Here is a 13,902-nt window from a genome sequence, read left to right on the forward strand (position 1 = left end):
TTTCCCGACCAAATGTGTACTGCGTAGCCCAGATAATTACTCGTGCATGGAAATATGCCCAGAAGACATACTAGTAGTTGGGTGAGGTCAGAATTGTCGGGGCCTCCTGTGTTTTAAATATCTCTTGTGGGCGTTGCCACGTTAGCATTGTTTATAGTCATTTTGTAAATTATAGGTTCCCCTGTCATTGACTTACAAAAGGTTGTTCACCTTAGCCTCCATACCATGCCAAAAACTGTGGGTTTTGGGGGATCTTCAGTGTCTTTGGGAGCTTTTATGTGTTTTCTGATTGCATATAGACAACATAGCCGGTCTGATTGAATTATACCCCCGTTTTTTAGCACTGGGCTAATCAGAAAACGAGAGTGAGAGTGAGTGAGTGTGAGTAATCAGAAAACATCCGAAGACCACCAAACCCCCAGTTCTATAAGCCTGCTACAGAGGCTATTCATACCTCACTAAGGGTAATATTAAAATGTAAATGCATAAATTTAGTATGTTTTACACACCTTGCATGTTGTTTTGTTGCTAGAAAGTTTTGAAGTGCAGTTACATTAAAAACAAAGGCTGTGTCATAGGTCATGTATTGTATCTAAATGTCCCTGACACCACACCTTTTAAAGTTTCATGGTTGGTGAGCATAACACACACACTGTGACAAGGACAGGCATTATTTTACCATCTAGTTGTTTTTCTAAAAAAAATAGTAGTTCTGTGCATTGGGGCTCTGAATACAGTCCTTAGGCCACACCAATTTAATATGTTCATATTTTCTGATTTGCAAAAAAATCAATTATGGTTTTGTTCGACCCAAATTGTTCCATGTGCCACCCTCCCCATATGGATTCAACACAGAACTGACAGCATTTGACATTAAAGCATCTTGACTTGGAAACCATTTATGTCTCAGTCATGTTGTGAGGTGACCCTCTTCAAGGAGACCACCTGTCCAAGGTCGCCACTTTTCTTTGGTTCCCTGGGTGGCCAGCTTGGACAGGTTTGACTGTAATGTGCAGTTTGCCATTCTAGTCATTGTGTCAAGTGTTTTGTACACTTATACAGGATATACAGTAAGAATGGCCTTCTTAGTTACACTGTTTTCACTGTATTACAGATTGGTGAGTTCAGTGGAGAACAAGCTAGAGAAGAGGAAGAGTAGTGACCAGGGCTCGCAATGTTCCGCCTCAAAGAGACAAAGACTGGAAGTTTGTGATGGTTCACCAAAAAGGGAAAAGACAAGGGAGACAGAGAAATCAGGGAAGTCACCAAAACCTGCTCAGAAAAGCTTACAAAGGTTACTCAAAGTGGAGGAAGGCAATGAAAGACAGCGTACAGATGAGGTCCCCAGCGGGGTTGAACATTCATTACTAAATGTCGAACAGAACGTTGCTCAGGAAAAAGCTTCTAAGCCATCTGAAATACCGTCAACATCAAATGTCAGGCCCAGAAGATCCCCAAGGGAAAGAAACTTAAGTACCAATGAACAATCACAAGAAAAGGTTGAACCTTCAAGTCAAGAAGGTAAGAGAAGTGCAGAAGCAAAGACTAAGCACAAAGGCTGTACATCTGACCACAGGGAGCAGGCTTCTACCAAAAGGGTAGAGAAGGAGACAGCTCAGTCAACCCAGCCCATGACGCCGGAGAAAAGACACTCTCTTGCGGAAATTCAAGCAACTCCAATTCGAGGGACGGATGAGTTGGAGAGACGGCAAAAAGAACTGGTGCGATCTCCGTCTCCTGTTATAAGTCCGGAAACACGGCAGAGTTTACGTAAAGACAACTCTGCCGCTGTGTTAGGAAGCTCTGTCAACACCAGCATGCCTCTGAGAACTCAGAAACAGAGGACTGAAACAGCAGAGACTCAAAAGTCTCTTCCACAGAGAAGATCCCCAGTAGCCAGCGTACAGCCTAAAATCAAACCTGCTCAGGAATCGGCTAAAAGAGAGCCTGGCAGGAAAGCGTTACGGAAAACCAAGCACTTGGAAGATACTTCAGAAGAGTCTTTCCCAAACAAAGCACCCAAACAAGACTTGAAACCTCAAGCTACACGTTCAGATGACTGTGCTGCTCTGCTCATGACGAGCGAACTTTCTGCAGAATTTCTTGGTTTCGACCTGACCGTGAGCGAGGCTGATCGAATCTGGCAACAGGCTTCTGGCGTGGATGCCTCTCGACGCGCCCTCTTCGAAGCATCCAGCGACAAGTCAGAGATTTTCGAGATCGACTTTGGCGGCTTCCTGGCTTCGAGTGAAGGATCTGAATGGGACAAGCCTGTTACCGGATTCATCTCTGCCGAACTCACCAGGAAGGTCAGTGTAAGTACAGCAGTCCTGTCTCCCAGGGACTCTGACAAGGAAAATCAGGAACACGGTGCAGAGGGAAAGAACTTTTTCACCAAAGATCTGAGTGGGAACCTCTTGAGCGACGTGCGATTACGCAGGCTGGAACTGGAGAGGCGGATGTCTCAGGGGAAACTGTCGCAGACGCGAAGTTTCTGTGAAATTGCGGGACTTCCACCCATGCCAGAGCCCCATCCTGCCCCAAAATCACCTCTACCTAAAGTAGAGGAACCTGTCCATACAGGAAAAACACCAGAAGCTAAGGAAGCGAACCATGCATGTGACAGTAAGCCTTTAGACCTTTTAGATCACATCGATCAACCCCAGGTACAACCAGGCCCGTCCAGAACTGCAAGAACAAAAGGAAAGAGTCCAAAGTACATAGTAGTAGAAGAAGAAGTTGGGCTGGAGGATGTGGAGAGTGTAGATTGGAGTGACTGTGAAAGGGAAGAGGTACAAGACTTCCGGCTTAAGGTGCGCAACCCCCAGACAAATGAAGTGCACATCCTCAAGGCAGCTAAACCCTTACAACTGGAGAATCCTTTTTACATCATGTCTGCTCCTACCACTCACGCTGACCTGTCAGGGTACCGTGTAGAGACTGGAGCGGTCAGCCCGACGGTCAGTCCGAAGGGGAAGGTCAAGTACAAACCGAGCCCTAAGAAGGTGCTTCAGTACAAGTCAAAAGAAGTGCTGCTGAAGTCCCCAGTGAAGAACTCATACAGTCGGCCGGTTCCAGAAGTGCCGGAGTCTGCGGTGAGGAGAATCATGGACGACCTGGGTTTCAACGGTCCACACGAGGGTTACGGGTACCAGGGTACTCCACGTCACAACAGGAGGCTATCGGAGGTGGGACTCACGGATGAAGAGTATAACGAACTGATTGACTCGGTGATAAACTCGCCGCGGTGGGTCCAGGATCCCCAGCTGGTCCCACAGTTGGAGTTGCCGATGAGCTCGAACGTAGACGCGCTGGACCTGTTGGACGACTGGAACACGTTGATTAGTGAGGACACAACGGAATTTTCCAGTGATCCCACTGTGTCCCAGGAAAATCTCTCTTTGTCCCAGGAAGATCCAACTGTGTCCCAGGAAGATCCCACTACTGTGTTACAGAAAGATCCAACTGTATCACAGGAAGATCCAACTGTGTCCCAGGAAGATCCCACTACTGTATTACAGAAAGATCCTGCTGTATCACAGGAAGATCCCACTTTGTCCCAGAAAGATCCCACTGTGTCCCAGAAAGATCCCACTGTGTCCCAGCATCATGGTGTAGCAGAAAAACAGAAGCAAAAAGGTTCCTCGCAGGACAGTTCACCAGGAGATGGTATCTGGGAAAAGCTGGAACGGTGGGTGAGTGAAGGGAGCAGTGATGTGTCGAGTCTGTACGACGAGCGTCCACGCAAACAGACAAAAGAGGTCAGCACCAGTCCTGTACAGCAAACTGAGTCAGACAGGCAGGAACACAGAAAACAGTCCTCCAAATTACCACAGACATCCGGTAAATCAGAAAAACAAAGAAAGCAAGACCCCAACCAAACTCAGGCAGGTTCCAGTAAACCAACAAACAAGTCACAGAAATCATCCCCAACCCTACCAAATGAGAACAAAGGAATTCAGTACTTAAAGGCAAAGTACATGAAGAGACCCCCGGGACCCTCCCGCTATAACATTGCCAAGGGACGTTACAGGAAAATCATGAAGCTACCCATCAGAAGACCTGCACAGGCTACGAGGAAAGAAAAACCTGTCAGGAAAAAGCTCAGCAAAAAGCCCACCAGACGGTCCCCGAGAGTCATACTGCACAGACTGAACCTACAGAATGTGCATACGACTGCAGCAGGAGATATAGAAGTGGCACCTATAGGGATGGAGACAGTTACAAACAGTCAGGCTGGGCAGCAGACAAACCAAGCAGTGCAGAGGACAGCGAAGGTAAAGCGGAGAAGAGGTCGGCCTCCCAAACAGGACGTGAATGTGGCGAGCATGCTGACCAATCAGGGAGCTGCTGAGACGCCGACAAAGCGGAAAAGAGGACGGCCACGTAAAGAGGATGTAATAAGCACCGCAAGCACCCCGACAAACCGGCCGGGCCAGAGTAAGATGAGGAAAGAAGGACGAACAGTGGATGTTAATACGCAAAGTGGTCCAAGCCAAATAAAACCTGTAGGGAAAGGTACACTTGTTGAAAGTACGCAGAGCAGTCCACATCAGACAAAATCTGTGGGGAAGGGTCTAACTGTTCAAAGGTTGCAAAACAGTCCAGGGCAGAGGAACTCTGTGGAAAAGAGTCCGAATGTTCCAAGTGTGCAAAACACTCCACGCCAACAGGTAGGGATGGGGAAAGGAAAGGGTAAATTTATTCAAAGTATGCAGAACAATCCACCGCACCAGATGAAACCTGTTGGGAAAGGTACACCTGTTCAACCTGCGCAAAACAGTCCACGGCAGAGAAAATCTGTGGGGAACAGTCCACCTGTTCAAAGTGTGCAAAACAGTCCACGCCAAGCTGCAGTAAAGGGGAAAGGTAAAGGTAAATCTGCTCAAAGTATGCAAAACAGTCCACGCCAGAGAAAATCTGTGGGAAAGAGTCCACCTGTTCAAAGTATGCAGAACAGTCCACAGCAGAGAAACTCTGTAGGGAAGAGTCCCTCTCGACAGCGTGTCTTGAGTAGGAAAAACTTGGACATTCCTTCCAGTCCAGATGCAGTGGCTTCACCCCCGCACGTCACCCCCAAAAGGAAACAAATGGACTCACCCGACAGGTGGACCTCACCCAGGAAAAAAATGGCCTCTCCAGCTTCTCCAACTTCCCCTGAACCCTCCCAGGAGAAGAAGACAGAAACGCCATCGCCTAACGTTAGGAGGGGGAGGACTCTGAAAAAACGCATTCCTGAATGCAGAAATAAGTAAGGGCTGCTCTAGAAGTTGTATGATTAAGTCACCAACGTAACCTGCCAAAGTAAGGGTCCCACTCGATTTCATGTGAAGTAAACCACCATGAAAATCTCTGGACAGTTTTGTGGTATGGTAGGAAGAGCTAGACTGCAAGTTTGTGTACGTAGTGTACTCTGTATGACATCTTGGACTGGTAAACTGTTGAAAAGTCTGTACTGAACATATCATGGCCTTACTAAGTCAAGTTTTTGATATGATTTTTACTCTAGCAACTTGTGTTAATAGTTATACATTGCCTCTGTTACAACTGAAGTGAGTTTACTTTAAAGTTATTACCCTGGTACTAGTAGTATTTGATGTTAACAATTGAGTATTCTAAATGGCAATTTTGGAATGACACCTCTAGCTCTACTGTTCACCTCAACGTAAATTCCATATTTTACCTGGGTTTTTAAGATCTCAAGGTTTCTCACAATGGTAATGAGCTAAAATATCAAGAGAAATGATACTAGAGAAATGAGCTTAAGTATAATTGGTAATGAGCTATATTATAAGATCTACGCACATTTATTCCAGGGAATACCGTGGCAATGACTTTTAGCATCAACAGATCTCTTGGTCTTTTCCTTTTCTACCTTTTGATACTTTGTGACAATTTGATACAGATAACACAAGGGCATCTGCATGTTTTGGTATTTCCATTGTGCATTGTTGAGATGTCGCTTTATAAGACTTAACATTCTTACCTCAATGTCTGACTGCAGTCAGTGATTTCATATTTCTACATGTCTGTAGAACAAAGTGTTGGTAAAAATGTGTACAGTGTAATGCCAGGAAAATGACTTTTCGGGTGCTGCTAGTTGTCACAAAAAGCTATTTCAGTCCACCTGTGTTGTACATATTAATTAAGCAAAAGGAAACTTATGTTGATGTTTTGTTGATGGATTTATGCAAGTTTTTTTGTTGTCGATTCTTTCATTGACAGATCCTGTAAATTTGTCGTGTACATATATGTAAATATAACAGTTCACTGTTCTGTTTGGAACTTTGTACAGGACTTTGAATCACATTTGTGATAAACATTCTTGACAAACTATGGTTTTGTGTTCTTTGAGTATTTTCATCATGTAATCATAGCAGAGTATGGTAATGCTCTTATTAGACCACACAAATTGATGTTTCTTCTTAAATGTTTATTCATCAACTGTTCCTTCCCAAAGTCTGCCCATTGCTTTCAATGGTGTATGCCTTTCCAACATATACAGCTGTATATCATTAGGCCACAGCAAGTAATTTTTATGGATGACATCAGCGCGCACATTACTTTTCGCCTGATGTTGGGGAAAAAAAAAACAATTTTTTTGCCTTCTAACAGTGGTCAACATGCCGAAAATGGGCAAAGATGTCTGTTGCCATGCCGGAAGGTGGATGACAGATAAATATAAAGAGAGGAGACAAGAAAAAGCTCTGATTTAATGTTTTCTTTCTTACTTTGATGCAGTGATATGTGATGCTGGCTGTGTATATGTGATGTTCCCACTGAATCAAAACCATTTGTACAATGATTGAGTCAAAATTTGAAAATGAAGGAACCTTGTTTTTTTCGGCCCGCCTTGTTTTTTTTTCGCCCACTCGCATTATATTTGCGGAGGATTCCATAAAATTTACTTGCTGTGGCCTTATAGTGTCATTAGCTAATCGTCAAGTAGAGCTTTTGGTGGCTGCCTAACAGTATACAACAAGTACCGTTAGCGGACAAAAAAAGATAAACCTAAACCTCTGCTTGTAGAGAAGCATTATCCAACACTCGATCACAAGTAGCGCCGCCAAACGGCTGGAATCGTCATTGCAGGAAGACAGCCCGCGTAGATGTTGCTGTATGTTGCCAGTTTTTTTCCCCTGAAAAAATGAGTTTACTCCGTCTACGATGTATATTTAAAGTAGCAGTAGATTTGTACAATATGGTAATTTAAACTCGATAAGATATGAAGCAAATCACAGAAAACAATTCAATAGACGTACTGCCTCGCACAAAATAAACTGCTTCTGACCGTCATCAAGAAACTCGTCCAGCAAGTGGTTGTCCCAAAATAGCGCCGCTAAACGGCTTAAATCATCATTGCAGGAAATCTGGCAGCGTCAAAAAACCATATGTCAGATCAAGAAGCTTCAACAAATGTGATAGAACGTCTTTGGTCAGATGAATTATATGTTTGCAGTGAATGAGGTTTGCTGTCATCATAGGCCTTGTTCATATGAAACCACCCAAACCGCAAATCACATTCTTCAGTTCTGGTCCACGTGCCACACATTCATTTCAAACCGTGTCCGATCACGATTCTCCTAATCTACAAACATAATTCTTGTTTGATGAAAACACGCAAGGTAGCGTGTTATTAATGTCAGAGGTCTACGACCTGCTTGCTGGTGCCCCCCTCCCAGCGTACCTCCGCCGAATGCCGACGTGGTCCCGCCAGAGGCCAACGGACACATTAATCGATCAGTACTGCTCTCTACGTTGCTGCCACGTAAATTTTGTTATTGCATATAAATAAAGAAATATCACCCCGTAATCCATGACCAGGCGAAGTCACATTGAAATCACATTGCGTTCAGACGCAAATCGCGATGCGGGAAAACCGGTTCGAAACCACCTCTCCAAGTGGTTTGGGATCGAGGCGCTTTCAATGTGATTTGGAGCGTTCAGATGGAGCCACTTGAAACCGGCTTCGGGGGAAACCATATGTAAAGCGCCTTCACTGACTTCACATGAACAGGGCCATATTCATAACCGTTTCAGACGCACAACATCCGACCTTCCTTCCACCTGTCCTATTATATCAATGGTTTATTTGCATTAAAACACAACAACACTGTCCCAAAAATGGCAGCCAGAGGCTGAATTGACATTGGGGCATCACATTATTAGTATAAAACGTCATATTAAGCGATTAAAATAGAAATAAACCATTACATAAAATGTAATGTTACTTGTATTATCATGTTACCGGAAGAAGGGCATCTATACGATGGCAGTTCTCGAGGCTAAAGATACGATTTTACCGCCCACCATCTGCTTTGTTTTCATATTAACCTTCGCCAAGAAGGTAATGTTTTCAGAGGCGTTCGTGTGTCTGTCTGTGTGTCTGTGACCACGATAACTCGAGAAGGCTTAAATGGATTGTCTTAATACTTGGTAGGTCTTGATGAGACCTCAAAATGATTAGATTTTGGCCCCCTGGCGGCTTATTGTGGTACTGCAGCAGAACTTCCGGTTTTGATATCTCATGATCTGGACATGCTAGGGTGACGAAATTTGGATGGTAGGCAGCTCTTGTGCTGGGGAAGAAGTGACGTGGGTTTGGACCCCCTAGCGGCTTGCTCTGAAACTGCAGGGGCATTTCTTTAAAACTGTTCAAAAGAGGATAACTCAAGAACCGGTTGACGGATCTTATGCAAATCTGGATGTAATTTGCATAATTTATGAGAAAATTCTATGAATCAGCTGCATTACATTATAGGACTATTTAAGCTTGTGATATGTGTAATTGAGAACAAGAGAAACACAGGCAGATATTGATTATGTACATTAACACTTACTTGTTATGATTCCATAATGCTCACTGCCTGGAATTTCATACTTGGGGTATTTGAAAGTTAAGTGAAGGTGAACATCATTAAACGTAACTTATTGAAATGAGGACCTCATTTGCATCACTTATGACGAAATGATAGAAAGGCTTTCTTTGTTAAGATAAGGCTGTCTTTTGGTGGAGAATATGATCAACTGATATAATTCATGCAAATGAGGATCCTATTTGCATAATCTGGAGGAATAATCTTTACTTTGTCAGTCATAAAGATACTTGGCGAGGGTATGAGATCGTTGAACTCTAGTTGGTAATGAGATCGACACCAAAAAGTTCGCTTCTGCAAAGGTTTTGACGACTTCTGCAACGGATCAGCTGATGGTAAAATCACATTTTGACGTATAAATTGAGAATGAAGGAAAGTTGTTGGAAGGCATTACGTAGTACGTAGGAATAGAACAGAGAACACCATGTATGAGTATACTCTGGAAACAAGGAGACCGATAAATGTCAAAAGTTTCATTTTTCTAAATCTAAATTAAAAAAGCGGATGTTCACACCCTATCACACCCCCGTTTTGGAGCGTCTTTCAGAAAAAGACCGTCATCTCATAAAGAAGCATCGCTCTCATTCCAACCTAGATTTCGGCTTTTCGCCAGTTGGGAAACGCGATGGGCTTTTAAGGGGGTTTTACTTCAGCTCTTTCTTGATCTTGTCCTTGGTTTACAGAAGAGAAGTCAAACCCTTCAGACAAAATTTGTAGACACAGTTTCAGACAATTACCCATAATTATGTAGATTTGAAGTTATTTGTTCTCTGCCCCCAATATACCCTTGTTATTTGCAATTAGCTAAAGGGCAGGAATTTGCAATAAACGTTTTTCATAGTTTACAGAAGTGAAGTCAATCCCTTCAGACAAAATTTGTAGACATAGTTTCAGACAATTACCTTTTACTATGTAGATTTGGAAGTTATTTTGCTCCAATGTATCCTTGTTATTTGCAATTAGCTAAAGGAATTTGCAATTAACTTATAAACGTCTTCCATGGTTTACAGAAGAGAAGTCAAACCCTTCAGACAAAATTTGTAGACACAGTTTCAGACAATTACTAGTACTCGTAATCATGTAGATTTGAAGTTATTTGTTCTCTGCCCCCAATATACCCTTGTTACTTGCAATTAGCCTAATTAAGGGCAAGAATTTGCATTAAACTTATTATAATAACGGGTCAGACTTCTTTGGTGACAAGACAACAAGTTGGACCACCCGAGGCGAGCTCTGAAGCTCTGCGGCTAAGAACTTTATTTCTTCGGACGCAACTGAAGATGGCGGGTGATCTGACTCTCTTCGCGCTTCTTCTCCTTCTGGGTGAGTAGTTTTTTAATTTTCTTTTTAATTTCTTTTTTTTTTGTGAGATGAAGCGGAGCCTATTGCTACTTTACTTACTAAATTAAGAAAAAGGAAGAGTTCAATATCATCTAACGGCGGGTTGGTTTGGGAAAAGTGTAACAGTGGGGGGGGGGAGCCTATAGGCGCTACCAACAGATCCGGCAAACGGGAGGTTGTGGGTCCGAACCCCGGCCCGGGACCAGTGGGGTTTTTACTGTCTCCTCCTGTTTCTTACAGTGGTTCCCACACCGGGAATTTATTTTTGCGAGGGATTTTACAGTCGAGCGTGTTTTAGCCTCAGTTTTAGTTTGTTAGGTCAGACTGTTTGCTATGTTTTGAGACTTAAGACCATGTTGTTTTGATTATATGTTTGACATCCTCTGGAAACCCCAAAACTGACGTGAGCGTGGAAATAAAATAAAAGTTTCCTTCAATATGAAATCTACGTGGTCATTAAAGGTTGAACAAATGACTAAACACACAGGGTATGGTATGGGGAATAATACTAGACTCTTCATTTCCATTTCTTCACATTTTCTTCCTGAATTGATTTCGGCAGCCAGCGACATTAGTATCGTTTTTCCAATACTTTTTTTTTGCAACACACGACATATAGATTCGCCCATTTTGTACGATTTAGAGTATGGTCTGAAACCTTTTTTTTTTATGTAAACGGCCGAAAATTCATACGACAGGACACAGAATATACGGTACAACGAGCTGCTCTGTCCACAACTAAAGAGCAAAGGGAAAGCTGTGACTTCATATTTCTTTATTCAATCGTACTTCTGAAAGTTGCACTACAGAAATGAATAGCTCTCGGAGTAGTCTGCTTGCAGCGCTGGCAATGTATTTTCAGTAGAGCTGGGCAGAAGCTTTCTTTTGAACATGGGTACAATGGATACATTTTAAAATGAGCCCTTTTTCTTTTACAACACGTTTGTGTGTTACTTTAGAGGAATTTACGGCAATCTAGCCACAAATCTTGTTCTGATTAAGTTGAAAAGCCAGTGAACTGACGATGCTTACTCGCGGCCTACCCATGTAAAACTCTTGACAAATATACTACTAGTGTGGTATCGCATATGTTATCCTAAAACACAGTGTTAGGCAGCATAAACTTGGTAAAAATGGCTATGTACAAAATTTAGTTACAGACGCCATGTAGTGTTTTCTGTATTGTTCAGGTGGTAACTTTGCTATGGCCAGCTACATTGATTTTAGGCCAATTTCTACTGCTAGTATTTATTGAGCCTGCAAAGGAGTCTGCTAGAGGCTATAACTCTGTTTCGAGTGTCGGTGCAGACTGCATTTCCATATTCATGACTAGGTAGCCATGGCGATGATAACTTAAATGCTCTTTTCAATCAAATGTTGATTCTTGCTTAAATGTTTTAAGTGTGGTTGTTCCCCAAGGATCTTGCTTAATTTTTTTTAGACAACAACTCTTTTGTTCCGAGTGCCTGCGTAAACTAGGTTGCTATGAAAATAATAACTTAAATGCTCTCTCTTTTCAATCAAATGTTAATGCCTGCTTAGATGTTTTAGGTGTGGTTGTTCCCGTAGGATGTATCATTTAAGACAACAGCTCTTTTGTTGCAAGTGTCTGCACAGACTACATAGCCAATTTTCATTGAAGGCTAATTCTTGTTTACAAGGCAATTTATAATTGAATGCTAATTCAAAATCGAATGCTAATTTACGATTGAATGCTAATTTATAATTGAATGCTGATTTATAATTGAATGCTAATTTATAATTGAATGCTAATTCTTGCTTAAATGTTTTAGATGCAAAATTTTTCATTTGCTTAGAGGAAGATTTTTACCGTAATTTAGCCACAAATGTTGTTCTGATTAAGTGGAAAAGCCAGTGCAGTGGCCAAGCTTACCCACTGCATAAAAAATGAGTGCACTGTGTAAAAAAATCGTATCAAATATACTATCATGTATAATATAACGATATCACACCTGTCAGTCTGAAACACGGCGTTGCGCAGCATAAACTTCGTAAAAAGGATTGTAAAATCTTGTCAAATATACTTTTGTATCGCATCTGTTAATCTGAAACACGGCGTTGGTATTTAGTATTTATGGGTATCACAGCGTTAGGTAGCATAATCTTCGTAAATATGGGTATGGCCATTTGTGCTTGCATATTGAAGGTTGCTTCAATAGCATTAAATGCTTATGCTGGCAAGAAATAAATAACATTTCATCTGCAAACTTTTCCTACTTGCTTAAAGAGGATTCGTAAGTATCCTTATCTAATAATCGACAAACTTAGAAGCTTCGATGCAGTACCGCATGTACCCGCAAGGTGTCCCATTGTCGAACTTGACCTTCGTCGTTGCTTCGCCTACTTATCTACTAGATATCACAAATGAGTTCTAATACCTTTTTATTGTCTGTATTACAGGACATTTAGCAGAAGCGAACATGTGTGGTAAGTGTCTTAAACTAAACTTTTTATAGCGTTTAGGTATAATGGTAGTTAAATATTATGTCTATCCTTTTGGTATATAATTCTCAAGAAATCAAGTCATCCAGCAATGGGGAAAGTATTTTATTTTTATTATTATTACATTTTATTATTTTTTTAATTTTATTGTAAAGAAAAGTATTTTAATTGTTCCAAAATTAGTCTTAGAAATAAGTACGGTATTGGCCGTAACTTCTTGTGTTCTTCTTCATCTTCATAGCTGGTATTCGCTCCACCAACCTTGCCAAGAACCGCCCTGCGACCCAGTCTAGTACTGCATCGGGTGGAGTCGCCGGCCGCGCTGTGGATGGGAGCCGTTCTTCTTCATGGAGAGCCGGGTCCTGTACCCACACGGCAAGCCAAACCAACCCATGGTGGCGAGTCGACCTGGGCAGCAGTCAGTGCGTGGACTCGTTGGTCGTCGTTAACCGGCTAGACTGTTGCTCGGAAAGGCTGGACGGCTTCACGGTTCACGTGGGCGACAACCCCGACGTGCTGAAAAACCCTACCTGTGGGGGACCGCAGTCCCTCAGCCGTGGGAACGTGATGTCGATAGGCTGTGGCGGACGGACCGGCCGATATGTGGGGATCAGTCTGACAGGCTCCAGTAGAATCCTTACCCTCTGTGAGGTGGAGGTCTATGGAGGTACGTTTGCATTGAACCACTAGACTTCTGTTGTTGAAGTATGTCATTTAGGACACATCATAATCAAACTGCGTTGCACCTCAGAGGTGTCCAATGAAGTTTTCGATTTGAGGCCAATATTTCAGTCATAGATAAACATACTAAGTTGTAGCAACATTATCCCATGTAGCCCGAGTCTACCGTGCCTGAACCGTGCCTAGGGGCAAACTTACGTTCTTGGATACATGCAGACTACTAGTATCCAGAACCGTGCCTGATCCTAACGCTTAGCCTTGGTCCAATTCAGGCATAGAACTAGATAGGCGCCTTCCAGGTGTGAGTGGTTCAAACCTTACAGTCTGGTTTTGGGGGTTGACATGCTTGAAGAGGTGATAGTCATCTGTTATATCAATCCTTTCACAAATGTGGTAAATCGTCATAGAATAAGATAAAAATAAACATTATATTTATATACATATATGCCCCTCTTGTCCTACAGGTGCCCAGGGCAAACGAATGCTCAGCCTGGAGGACAAGCTGGAAAGCCTGAGGGAAGACCTGGAGAAGCAGTCGAGA

General features: G+C 42.6%; 1 protein-coding gene and 1 pseudogene across 1 annotated transcript in view; both read left to right on the forward strand.

Moving 5' to 3' along the window:
- The window catches only part of LOC109461795, a 27,687-nt pseudogene extending 22,436 nt beyond the window's left edge, over nt 1-5,251 (forward strand).
- A 4,852-nt stretch (nt 5,252-10,103) lies between these two features.
- The window catches only part of LOC109461750 (fucolectin-like), a 5,710-nt gene continuing 1,911 nt past the window's right edge, over nt 10,104-13,902 (forward strand). The window contains exons 1-4 of the mRNA XM_019758142.1: nt 10,104-10,199; nt 12,639-12,665; nt 12,922-13,347; nt 13,826-13,895. Of these exons, the coding sequence (XP_019613701.1) occupies nt 10,157-10,199; nt 12,639-12,665; nt 12,922-13,347; nt 13,826-13,895 (566 nt within the window). The 5' untranslated portion in view covers nt 10,104-10,156. The remainder of the gene's footprint in view (nt 10,200-12,638; nt 12,666-12,921; nt 13,348-13,825; nt 13,896-13,902) is intronic.

The sequence above is a fragment of the Branchiostoma belcheri genome, unplaced genomic scaffold (assembly GCF_001625305.1).
Source record: "Branchiostoma belcheri isolate BF01 breed outbred unplaced genomic scaffold, Haploidv18h27 scaffold96, whole genome shotgun sequence".
NCBI classification, from domain to species: Eukaryota; Metazoa; Chordata; class Leptocardii; order Amphioxiformes; family Branchiostomatidae; genus Branchiostoma; species Branchiostoma belcheri.